Genomic DNA, 13,879 nt, shown 5'->3' with positions numbered 1-13,879 from the left:
CTTCCCAGCCTCATGCAGGTCTACAATTTTGTTTCTGGTGTCCTTTGACAGCTCTTTGGTCTTGGCCATAGTGGAGTTTGGAGTGTGACTGTTTGAGGTTGTGGACAGGTGTCTTTTATACTGAGTACAAGTTCAAACAGGTGTCATTAATACAGGTAATGAGTGGAGGACAGAGGAACCTCTTAAAGAAGAAGTTACAGGTCTGTGAGAGCCAGAAATCTTACTTGTTTCTAGGTGACCAAATACCAATTTTCCACCATAACTTGCAAATAAATTCATTAAAAATCCTACAATGTGATTTTCTGGATTTTCTTTCTTCTAATTTTGTCTGTCATTAGTTGAAGTGTACCTATGATGAAAATGACAGGCCTCTCTCATCTTTTTAAGTGGGAGAACTTGCACAATTGGTGGCTGACTAAATACTTTTTTGCCCCACTGTATCTGTAAACACTCCAGCCAGCTGGTCTGCGGATGCTCTGAGGATGCAGCTAAGGTTACATTCGAGGTTTAACATTCTTAAATGTCACTCACGTCGGCCACAGAGAAGGAGAGCTCACAGTCCTTGGTAGCGGGCCACGTCGGTGGCACTGTGTTTTAACCTCAAAGCGGGCAAAGAAGGTGTTTAGCTTGTCCAGAAGCAAGACATCGGTGTCCTCAACATGGCTGGTTTTCACTTTGCAGTACGTGATTGTCTGTAGACCCTGCCACATAGTCTCGTATCTTAGCCGTTGAATTGCGACGCCACTGTCTCTTCTGGGAGCTTGTGTGGGCTACCATTTCGAGGCTGAGCCATTGTTACTCCTAGAAGTTTCCACTTCATAATAACACCACACAGTTGACTGGGGCAGCTCTAGCAGGGCAGAAATTTGACAAACTGAGTTCTTGGGAAGGTGGCATCATATGATAGTGAAACGTTGAAAGTCACTGAGCTCTTCAGCAAGCCCATTCTACAGCCCATTCTAATGTTTGTCTATGGATTTTGTTCACCTGTCAGCAACGGGTGGGCCTAAAATAGCCAAATCCACTCATTTGAAGGGGTGTCCACATACTTTTATATACAGTGCAAATATAATTGGATATATAGTTATGTTTATGCAATCGGCTCTGCATCTACCAGGGCCAAGATATCCTGTGGCGTGCCACAGGGTTCGATAATTGGACTTTTGTTATTCCTAATCTATATCAATGCCCTTGCTGCTGTGTCTTCTGCTGTGTCTTCTGTGTTCCCATTTTCTTTGCTGATGATACTAATTTGATTTTATCACAATCATTTTTATTCACTAATTAATAAAGCCAACTCAGTCATGGCCAAATCTTCTGAGCAAATTTATCTTTCAATGTAAAAAAAATCCTACTTTATTGTATTCACTAGTAAGAATAAGAAATATTATACAGAAAAAAGATCCACCATCTCATTTGGTGGGAATGAAATGGAACAAGTCATTTCCAGAGTTTTAATTGATGAAAAGGTATCATGGAAAGACCATATTCCATTATTTTGCAGCAAAGTGATGAAAGATTAGTGGTTTGGTTCATCAGGCTTGCTTCCTAACTCTATACAATATTTTAATTTAACCATATCTCATTTACTGTACTGCCTGGGCCAGTACTGTACGTATGTCTCCTACCTACACAAAGTACTCATGATACAAAAAGACTAGCCACCTCTAATTATCTGCACTCCATCTGAGACTCAATATATATTGCCAATTATGCACTTTAATCTACAAATACTCATACCTCCCACAGTATACCTAAACCCTTCAATGGATTCGTCCAGGTTCATTCTGAAATTCACCCTCCCCAATGCCGCACCTCACATAGTTAATTCTCTATCAGATACAGAGGTAACATACTCTGGAATTCTTATCTTCACATTGCTGAAACATCATCATCCCTCAATAACTTCAAGCGGAGACTGGGGGTCAGCCTGATGAACCAAACTACTCAGTAATCTCCTCCAAATAGCCTAACTCTCACATGCACACATACGTATTTTGGAACTTACAATATGTATTGTATATAGTTTTTTTGTAGTGTGGTTTTCATATAAGCCCAAATAAACCACACCTGCACCCCGTTAAAAATATATATATATATATATATATATATATATATATATATATATATATATATATATATATATGTGTTGGTGTTTTTCATTGGTGCAAAAAAATAAAAAGTAACAAAACCCTTTGATATTGCCAACCACTTTTTAATACCTTTTTTGTTGACTAGATTAGCTAACTTTGGCATGACATGCAAACAACACATTCTGAGTTCACAGTCATACATAATGGACCAAATAATGAAACACAAGCACTGTAGCTTTGAATTCCGCAAAGTGAGCAGAAAAAATCATTGCTATCTATAAATAAGGATAAACCACCTGGAACCGACCACCTGGATGGTAAATTACAGAGGTTGGTAGCGGAATACATTGTGACTCCTATTTGCCACATCTTCAGTCTAAGCCTAGAAGACAGTGTGCCCTCAGGCCTGGATGGAGGCAAAGGGCATTACGCAGCCCAAAAATAGCAAAGCACCCTTTAATGCTTCAAACAGCAGACCAATCAGCTTGTTAACGGTGCTTAGCAAGCTTTTGGAAGAAATCGTGTTCGACCGAATACAATGTTATTTTACTGATGTTTTCTTACAGACTATGCTTATAGGGGAGGACACCCAACATGCCTCCTACCTACACTGACACAAATGACTGATTATTGACTGAAAGAAAATTATAATAATGTGATTGTGGGAGGTGTTTTGTTAGACTTCCGTGCAGGCTTTGATATCATTGTTCATAACATATTGTTGAAAGAATGTAGGTGTTATGGATTAACATCCTCTGATTTATCATGGATGGACAGTTACCTGTCCAATAGAACACAGAGGGTTTTCTTTAATGGAAGCCTCTCTAATGCAAATTCGTTTGAGTGGGGTGTACGACAGGGCAGTTGGCTTGGACCATTGTTGTTTTCTATGTTTTACTAATGACCTTCCACTGACCTTGAATAAAGCTTGTGTGTCCATGTATGTTGACGACTCAACAGTATACAGTGCCTTAGGAAAGTATTCAGACCCATTGACTTTTACCACATTTTTTTACGTTGTAGCCTTATTCTAAAATGTATTAAATAGTTTTTTTCCCTCATCAATCTACACACAATACTCCGTAATGACAAAGCAAAAACAGGTTTTTAGAATTTGTTCCTAGTTTAATAAAACTGGTCAACTGAAATATCACATTTACATAACTATTCAGACAGTTTACTCAGTACTTTGTTGAAGCACATTTGGCAGCGATTACAGCATCGAGTCTTCTTGGGTATGACGCTACAAGTTTGGCCTACATGTATTTGGGGAGTTTCTCCCATTCTTCTCTGCAGATCCTCTCAAGTTCTGCCAGGTTGGTTGGGGAGTGCTGTTGCACAGCTATTTTCAGGTCTCTCCAGAGATGTTCGATCGGGTTCAAGTCCAGGCTCTGGCTGGGCCACTCAAGGGCACTTATCTCAAAGCCATTCCTACGTTGTCTTGGCTGTGTGCTTAGGGTCATTGTCCCGTTGGAAGGTGAACCTTCGCCTCACTTTGAGATCCTGAGCATTCTGGAGCACGTTTTCATCGGATTCTCAGACCATTAGAAACAAGATTCTCTGGTCTGATGAAACCAAGATTGAACTCTTTAGCTTAAATGCCAAGCGTCACGTCTAGAGGAAACCTGAGGAGGAAACCATCACTACGGTGAAGCATGGTCGTTGCAGCATCATGCTGTGGCAATGTTTTTTAGCTGCAGGGACTGGGAGACTAGTCAGGATGAATGCACTAGCTGTGGGCCACTGGATGGGAGCGTCTGCTGAATGGATAAATTGCAATGTAAATGTATTTCTGCTATGTATATTTATGTATATTATGCATTTTATCTGTGTTGTTTCCTGTTTGGACCCCAGGAAGAGTAGCCGCTGCCTCGGCAGCAGCTAATTGGGGATCCTAATAAATACTAAATACTAAAATCCTAGCATCTTAACACTGAAGGTTGTGTTTCAACTCCTCGTTCTCTAACAACTCCTCCCTGTCTTATAGGAACGGCGGTGGGCGCAGTGGGACATTCTGTGCCAGCACCATCCTGCTGGAGATGATACAGTACCAGAACATGGTGGACATCTTCTACTCCATCAAGACACTCCGCAACTCCAAACCCAACATGGTGGAGTCACTGGTAGGTGGAGTGGAGCTGCCCGGCTGCAATTTAGCTTTGGAGTATTTTTGCGAGGAATTCCGTCCCAGGTTAAGCGAACATAATTCCCCTTTATGTTCGCTTTTCTCTCTGTGTATTCTGACCTTGAATTTAGCATGAAAATAGCATGCTATTCACCCACTATTCGTTTGAGGTGGAGCTCGTATAAGCTCGAGGTGGAGCTCGAATGGCAGAGGTGTGTCTACAGATACGCTCTATTATGACCTTAACTTAATTCCCTAATATTTCCACCACATTTACACGCGAGGAAACCATGATTGAGGAAACCATGAATAAGGTCTAGCGAACCAACCAGTTCCAAGTGGAAAAATAATCTATTAAATGTTTTCCCCATGGAAATAACACCATTCTCCATGCAGTGTAATTTACAATTTGATAGGATCTATTGATACGAACTAGGTCAATAAGTAATCTGTTTGGATAAGGTGATTGTAAATATGAATTACACTTATTTTAGATCTATTTTACCTTATGATCGCCGGAGACAAATGTGAAACCAGTCATATGGCAGCAAGAGTAAATTTTATGAAATGCAGTGCCATTATGCAGAATTTAAATTGTACGTATGGCCTTTTAACTTGAATGTCATAATGATTGGTTACCCGGACTTTCTCTGTCTCCTATTTCTATCATGTTAAATATCAGTATCGACTGTCAGTAGGCCTTCAGTTGATATATCCTATCTTATTATTCAGTTTAATTACATTGTTTTGTTTACTTTCATTTACTTCCTCTGTAAACGCTTCATGGTCGTTCAGTTGTTGCTGAGGATCATTACTAACAGTTGATAATATAAAATAAGACATGTAGGCTAATTTAATCATTATGAATTAGAGCGCATGGCGTAATACTTGACCTTGTCATCACACAGTTCCATGGTTAATGCAGGCACTAGACAACGATATTCTCCCTATTTTAATTATATCTACACTAATCTTCCAACATTACCATGGGTTGAAGAACTGCATGTGGCAATTTTCAGAATGAATCAAACCACTGTTTTCTTTCTTTCCTGCGTAAAGACTCTCCAAACCTAAATACTTTCCGAAACCTAAATAATCTACAAGATCAGAGTATTTTTTTATCTACCAGTTGATGCTGAAATGGAGACGAATATGCATGTATTTATAAGGCATTCTTTCATTGATACCTTATATTCTGAACCCGTTCTTTCAATGTTTAAAAAATATATAAAAAAATATTTCACCTTTATTTAACCAGGTAGGCTAGTTGAGAACAAGTTATCATTTACAACTGCGACCTGACCAAGATAAAGCAAAGCAGTTCAACAACACAGAGATACACATGGAATAAACAAACATACAGTCATGGCCAAAAGTTTTGAGAATGACACAAATATTAATTTTCACAAAGTTTGCTGCTTCAGTGTCTTTAGATATTTTTATCAGATGTTACTATGGAACACTGAAGTATAATTACAAGCATTTCTTAAGTGTCAAAGGCTTTTATTGACAAGTACATGAAGTTGATGCAAAGAGTCAATATTTGCAGTGCTGATCCTTCCATTTCAAGACCTCTGCAATCCGCCCTGGCATGCTGACAATTAACTTCTGGGCCACATCCTGACTGATGTTAGCCCATTCTTGCATAATCAATGCTTGGAGTTTGTCAGAATTTGTGGGTTTTTGTTTGTTCACCCGCCTCTTGAGGATTGACCACAAGTTCTCAATGGAATTAAGGTTGGGGAGTTTCCTGGCCATGGACCCAAAATGTTGATGTTTTGTTCCCTGAGCCACTTAGTTATCACTTTTGCCTTATGGCATGTTGCTCCAACATGCTGGAAAAGGCATTGTTCGTCACCAAACTGTTCCTGGATGGTTGGGAGAAGTTGATTTCGGGGATGTGTTGGTACCATTCTTTATTCATGGCTGTGTTCTTAGGCAAAATTGTGAGTGAGCTCACTCCCTTGGCTGAGAAGCAACCCCACACATGAATGGCCTCAGGATGCTTTACTGTTGGCATGACACAGGACTGATGGTAGCGCTCACCTTGTCTTCTCCGGAAAGCTTTTTTCCGGATGCCCCTAACAATCGGAAAGTGGATTCATCAGAGAAAATGACTTTACCCCAGTCCTCAGCAGTTCAATCCCTGTACCTTTTGCAGAATATCAGGCTGTCCCTGATATTTTTCCTGGAGAGAAGTGGCTTCTTTGCTGCCCTTCTTGACACCTGGCCATTCTCAAAGTCTTCGCCTCACTGTGTGTGCAGATGCACTCACACCTGCCTGCTGCCATTCCTGAGCAAGCTCTGTCCTGGTGGTGCCCCAATCCCGCAGCTGAATCAACTTTAGGAGACAGTCCTGGCACTTGCTGGACTTTCTTGGGCGCCCTGAAGCCTTCTTCACAATTGAACCACTCTCCTTGAAGTTCATGATTGTTGATTTAGGTGCAATCTTACTGGCAGCAATATCCTTAACTGTGAAGCCCTTTTTGTGCAAAGCAATGATGACAGCACGTGTTTCCCTGCAGGTAACTATGGTTGACAGAGGAAGAACAATGATTCCAAGCCCCACCCTCCTTTTGAAGCTTACAGTCTGTTATTCGAACTCCGTCATCATGACAGAGTTATCTCCAACCTTGTCCTCGTCAACACTCACACCTGTGTTAACGAAAGAATCACTGACCTGATGTCAGCTGGTCCTTTTGTGGCAGGGCTGAAATGCAGTGGAAATGTTTTTTGGGGGATTCAGTTAATTTGTATGGCAAAGAGGGACTTTTCAATTAATCTAATCACTCTTCATAACATTCTGGAGTATATACAAATTGCCATCATACAAACTGAGGCAGTAGACTTTGTGAAAATGTATATTTGTGTCATTCTCAAAACTTTTGGCCACGACTGTAGTCAATAATACAAGTAGAAAAAGTAGATAAGGGATAAAGATAAGGGAGGTAAGGCAATAAAATAGGCCATAGTGGCGAGGTAAATTCCATATTTCTCTCAATTTGTTTACATTCCTGTTAGTGAACATTTCTCCTTTGCCAAGATAATCCATCCACCTGACAGGTGTGGCATATCAAGAATCTGATTAAACAGCATGATCATTACACAGATGCATCTTGTGCTGGGGATAATAAAAGGGCCACTGAAAATGTGGTGTTTATTCACACAACACAATGACACAGATATCTCAAGTTTTGAGGGAGCATGCAATTGGCATGCTGATTGCAGGAATGTCAACCAGAGCTGTTGAAAGATAATTGAATGTTAATTTCTGTACCATTAGTCGCATCCAATGTCGTTTTAGAAAATTGGCAGTACGTCCAACCGGCCTCACCATCACAGACCATGTGTATAACCTGGCTCCCAAGTGGGTGGGCCTATGCCCATCCATGGCTGCGCCCCTGCCCAGTCATGTGAAATCCATAGATTAGGGTCTGATTTCCTTATATGAGCTGTAATTCAGGAAAACCATAAAAAATTGCTGCATGTTGCATTTACATATATATGTTTGTGAAGTATTAAAGGAGCACCCTATTTAACGGGATGACTTAAGATACATTAAATGTATTAAAAACCTTATTGAATGAAATTTTGACAAGAAAATCTGTTGGCTCAGCAAGTGGGAGGGTTTTCAGCAATTCAATTACATTTATTCAGAATGCTTAAGGTAGCCACACCTGCAGAGCGCGTTAGGTGACCCGAAAAAGTTATGTCTGAATACCAAATACTGAGAGGTGTGTGGGATAGGCATGAGTAGGAAAGGCCTAAATTCCGAAGTAGGGATCGGGCCTAAGATGAAATTGAATTTCAATTCAAGACTTAAAAAGATATATTTTATTGAAGCTTTTTACATTTTTCAGTTCCTGAGTTTAAATGGATTTGACCCTAACCCTACATATCACTACCATTGTTGATCTATGTAACTAATGCATGTATGTGTGTATTCTGCAGGACCAATACCGATTCTGCTACGACCTTATCCTGGAGTACTTGGACTGCATAGAAGATAGCATGAGATAGCAATGTTCCGTAGCTGGTGCGTCTTGTGGGCTGTGACTGCTGACTGGGTTACACACCCTGTGACCCCCTCAACATTTACTTCATTGTTTGGATTAATGTGCCTAAGGTGTTGTGAAGTACAATAATAGACAAAAAAGGGGGAAGTGCTCCTCACTTTTAACCCTTTAATGTACAGCTGTGGTTTCCTCCATTTTATTGTTGACGTTGGTTGTTTTCCTTTATGATACTTTCAGCTTAGTTTTTGTGCGTTCTTGGTATTTGCCTCTGGACTGGAGCTCTTTTGTGCTAAATGTTTCTGTGGTATCAACGATGGAGAAACATGAGAGAGTACCTGTGGAGAGGTTACCCTGCCTTTCATCATTTTTCTTCAAACATGGATGGCCCGGGCAGTTTTTTTGTCTTGTTGATGAGAGTCCGGCGCTAAAAACAGAATTTGACTCTACATGGAAGTGTTCCGGTCTCTCCAAGAGACACAGCAAATGCAGTCTACTGTGGTGAATACAAGATATCTCTACCACAAACTGCCTTACCGTCCACTAACACTGGGGGAGATATAGTACAACTCGATGGAATGATTTCAATGGGCTACATGAAAAACAGTGCTTTGCGTAATACATTTTCCAATTTGGCAGTGCTATGATAAATAGATGAGAGTCATCGAGACAGGAGGAAGAAGTACAATTTTATGTGTTTGCCACTTTTTGTGATGGGCCGACCTGGTATGTCATAAGACTGATCCAATGCCAATCAAACGGGATGCCTAACCTGTCACTTAATTAAATCGTGTCAATCCCACAGACTGACTTGAATCCTGTCTTCACTTTGTTCTACTCCTTCATGTTGATACATGTACAGTGCATTCAGAAGGTATTCAGACCCCTTGACTTTTTCCACATTTTATTCTGTTACACCCTTATTCTAAAATGGATGACATACTTTTCCCCTCATCAATCTACACACAATACCCCCATAATGACAAAGCAAAAACAGTTTTTGTGAATTTCTTGCAAATGTATAAAAACACTGGAAATAGCTTATTTACATAAGTATTCAGACCCTTTGCTATGAGACTCAAAATTGAGTTCAGGTGCATCCTGTTTCCATTGCTCATCCTTGGGATGTTTCTACAACTTCATTGGAGTCCACCTGTGGTAAACTCAATTGATTGAACATGATTTCGAAAGGCACACACCTGCCTATATAAGTTCCCACAATTGACAGTGCATGTCAGAGCAAAAACTAAGTTGTGAGGTCAAAGGAATTGTCCGTAGAGCTCTGAGACAGGATTGTGTCGAGGCACAGATCTGGGGAAGGGTACCAAAAAAAGTCTGCAGCATTGAAGTTCCCCAAGAACACAGTAGCCTCCATCATTCTTAAATGTAAAAAGTTTGGAACCGTCAGGACTCTTCCTAGACTTTCCGAATGCACTCTATTTGTAAAACCACTGTTCTAAATGTGGATGTGTGCAATATGATGACCCTCTTATGGGGTAGTCTTGAAAGAAGTGCAGAGGTACAGATAGATTTAAGAGGCTTAAAGAGAGTAAAGAGAGTTAAAACTGCCACTTTATCTGTGACCACTTGTCTATATGAGCAGTCCTTGTAGGACATCTGTGTTCTCTATCTCTAGTTAGAGTTAAACAAACAGGGGGAGTGGAAAACCTGGTTTTACCCAACCGTGACCTTGTTCCACAATACAGACTGGTGTAACTAACCCATTAGACCCTGTCTGTATGAAAATACACAGCTCGTATATGCATGTTGGAATGTATAGACTATTATATGATCTGTGCTGAGACCCTGATCTCAAATTAAATTAAGTGTCTATAACCCATAGAACACTAATATGAAGCAAATCCCCTTTGGGATTTTAAATAAAACATTTTGTGGCTAAATCAAGGGTCAGTAAACCAATATTGCAGTCTCTACTAATACCCACTTTGTGAGAACATAAGCAGTTGTCAATATATTGCTTTTTCTTTAGATGATCTCAGTGTCTTACTGTACTGTAATGGTGGTGCAAATGTCACTATTATTGACCAGAAGAAGTTCCTCCTCCTAAAAAAGCCATCTCCATGCCACCAGAGACTCTGGGTTTGAGCCCAGGCTCTGTCGCAGCCGGCCGCGACCGGGAGGTCCATGGGGCGACGCACAATTGGCCTAGCGTCGTCCGGGTTAGGGAGGGCTTGGCCGGTAGGGATATCCTTGTCTCATCGCGCACTAGCGACTCCTGTGGCGGGCCGGGCGCAGTGCACGCTGACCAGGTCGCTAGGTGTTTCCTCCGACACATTGGTGCGGCTGACTTCCGGGTTGGATACGCGCTGTGTTAAGAAGCAGTGCGGCTTGGTTGGGTTGTGTTTCAGAGGACGCATGGCTCTCGACCTTCGTCTCTCCCGAGCCCGTACGGGAGTACAAGACAGTAACTACTAACAATTGGATACCATGAAATTGGGGACAAAAAGGGGGTTAAAAAAAGCCCTCTCCTTGGGTCTGGGACCTTACAATGAGTGGCATTCACCCCAACCACGACAGCTAAGACAGACCCAGTCCCAGCTGGTTCTTAAATCCACGGTCTGGTCAAAGCACCAGGATGGAGGAAGTGGAGAAAGAGAGTATTCCAGACCCAAACAGGGTCTTAAAAATCTGACACATGTGCATCTTTTTAATGCAAAACTGGAAGAGGAAAATAGTGAGGCTTGCTACTGCAGCACTTCCTGGGTTGTGTTGGGCACTTCATGTGCAAAAGGCTATGTTGCTCATCTTTAGAATCCCTGGACTCCAAAAGGTAGTGCCTGGACACTTTATTTGAGGTTTAAGAGTATACGTGTACATATAGATGTATATTTATTGTATGTTCTGTGACTAATTACTATCTGTTTGCCCAGAGTAAAGATGTACAGTAAGTGACCACAATGCTGAATGTACTGTACATGACCATCATTCTAGCCCTGTCTAAACCTGGTTATAACATCTTTTGTCCTGATCTTGTCTACATTCTGATTGTGCCCACATTTTCTGACAGGTGTAGACGATCCAGACGACACATTGTGAATCAGATCATCCTGTCCACCTCAGGAGGTAGTCAGACACGATCTGGAAATCTGGTCACAATGCAGACTCAGTGGATGGATAACAGACACATGTTATTTGATTTCCGCATTGTTGGGGTTAGAGCTTGTAAGAAATGTATTTCACTGTACTTGAAAATTGTAATACCATGCGTAGACACATTTCTGGAAGTGTGGGTACAATCATAATGTAGACGAGGACAAAGGACCTATTTTACCACCAGGTATAAACGGGGCGTCTGAGTTTAATGCCATCGGATTATTTGACACATTTTGTCACCGATATTGGACGTTTTTCTCTGAGTGCCATTCCAAAACCCTTCCATCTAAAAAGCACGCCTCTGACCATCATCAACGCATATGTGAATCCAAATGTTCTGCTTCTTCAAATCAGTTTGCCTTTGTCTTCCACTTCAAAGACATTCTCATTGACATTCAAATTTCCGTTACTTGGCGCTCTATTCAATCTGTAAAGCTGAAGTATTACAGATTCTGCCATAGAAATTCCTGATTGTGCCAACCTATGCAGCATTTACCGTGTTATGCAGTCTCCGCTATAGCAGGAACATTACCTTCAAACTTATATCACGCTGTAAAGCTGAATTTACTGTGTATTTCCACATAGCTGTCACAGTGTGAACTGAACGCAATTTACGTTTTCAAAGCTCTCATGATGCTTTCGCAATGACAGTAATTGCTTGAGTGGCCCGCCCCCATTAGTTCCTCCTTGAGTGTTTCTGTATGATATTGGAACAAGACTACTGTGTTTCTGACCATGTATTTGTGGGGCAGGGTGTGTATGTAAAGAGAGAGAGAGGGAGACAAAATAACGGAAATATATTTGGGGTTGTGTGCGGGTTTTTGTTCTGAAGAATAACAACCATCAACAATAAAAATGTATTGAGACAAAGGGCTACTTGTATCTTTGTGGTAAATGTTTCCCATCATATGGTTTGATTGAAACCAGTCGTGTAAAGACAAATGATGATGTCATTCACTGCGCTGTATAGCTAGTACCTACTGTCCACTCAGCTCCAATGGCAAAGCATCTGTCTGGAGTTCTTATGATCTCAAGTCCTCCTCTCTGAAATGTACAGCAATGAAAATAATCTGTGGTTTTATTATGGTCTTGTCAGCAGGAGTGGAGAGAGCTGACAGCTGGAGAATAACTTCCTGTCTGTCTGTAGGGCCTTGACCCACTGTGGTTACTTCATACGGATGTGGTCTGTTAGCATCAGTGGCCCTGGATCAGATGACATCCGTTCTCTCTCCCTTTAAAATGTTTTCACTCTTCCCATATTTTTCTCAATAAGTATCCTACCCCCTCCGTCTCCTTGTTGTCATATCATTCTTCTCACTGAGTGTCTTCAACTCTCCCTCTCTCTTTTCCCCTCTCCTCTCTCCCCTGTTGGTACTCTCCGCACGGTTGGTAAGGTATCTGGACCGCAAACTTCCTCCCTCAGCATGGGCTATGGTGAATAATTCAGTGAGCCTGGAAAGTGATCCAGTGTTTAAGCAGAGTGACAAGCCAGATTAATTAGAGGACAAGACCCAGCTCCCTTGTTGAATTGGAGGACAACTCATGGCCAAGTAGACTCATCGAATGTGATGTTATTTTATGTTATGTTCACTTAACTTTAAACTCCATAGGCATTCGGCCGAATAACCGTATTTGCGTTCCAAATAGTAGGCATTTTGGGTATTCAAAAAATAGTTTTATAGTATGTGAAATTTCAACAATTTTGTATGCTTTGAATGTTAGGATGTCATACTAATTTCAGCTTTTCATCTAGTAAAATTCGCTGCACACCATTGAGGAAATGAATTGTCTTTCGAGACCCATGTGTTTTTGACGTGATAATCAGCTGAGGGGACGCGCTGTACCAACATGAAGGAATGGCGGGAATCAACGTAATTGCGCATTAGATGAAGCGTTCTCAGTAGGATGAGCTTAGTATGCTGTTGATTACTGCTGCTCATTCTCTTCCCCTTCTATTCCTTCCTCTCCTACACATGTTGTGGATCTGTAGATGCAGATAAGATCTGACAGTCAGCAGCTGCTGTGTTGAGAAGGAGAGCTGCTGCTCTAGATGTACTGCGTTCCATTTGTTACCAAAGACAGATCAGCTCTGGCGCTCGGCTAGTTGATGAAAGATGGTGTGAAACTCCTGGAGATTTCAGCAACTGCAGCATGCTGTGTGTCAAAGTGCACAAGGGTGTCAGTTTAACAGCGAAACATCTGTTATCTCTGAAATGACTCAACTTTAAAAATGCTAATAAAACACCAAAAGTCTCCAAGGGGGATACAGTGATTGCTTTGGAGGTTGACCTTGCCCAAACATCAGTGGGAAAACAAACAGAAGTGTATTTGCATTCCGGGTTGCCACCAGGGAGGAGAATTACGCAGCTATACACAGGCCATCACATCCACATGTTGTGTGATTGCTGGGCACAATGTCCCACACCAGCAATCACAATGTGAAGCAATGGGGGGAAATGTTTGTCCCCTGGGTTCAGGAATGTACAACTGTTACACACACACACACGTCCAGCTATTATCTTGTCCCACCCTCT

The 13,879-nt window shown here is 41.4% G+C and overlaps 1 protein-coding gene across 2 annotated transcripts in view; it reads left to right on the top strand.

Annotated features, from left to right (window-relative positions):
• Positions 1-12,215, top strand: part of LOC139367656 (receptor-type tyrosine-protein phosphatase U-like) — a 343,935-nt gene extending 331,720 nt beyond the window's left edge. For both annotated transcript variants that reach the window (XM_071105929.1, XM_071105938.1), the window contains 2 exons: positions 4,081-4,216; positions 8,170-12,215. In XM_071105929.1, the coding sequence (XP_070962030.1) occupies positions 4,081-4,216; positions 8,170-8,238 (205 nt within the window). In that variant the 3' untranslated portion in view covers positions 8,239-12,215. The remainder of the gene's footprint in view (positions 1-4,080; positions 4,217-8,169) is intronic.
• Positions 12,216-13,879: the final 1,664 nt, after the last annotated feature.

The sequence above is a fragment of the Oncorhynchus clarkii genome, chromosome 2, assembly GCF_045791955.1.
Source record: "Oncorhynchus clarkii lewisi isolate Uvic-CL-2024 chromosome 2, UVic_Ocla_1.0, whole genome shotgun sequence".
NCBI lineage: Eukaryota > Metazoa > Chordata > Actinopteri > Salmoniformes > Salmonidae > Oncorhynchus > Oncorhynchus clarkii.
The sequence above is the reverse complement of the archived record's forward strand: the minus strand, read 5'-3'. Positions and strand labels throughout refer to the sequence as shown.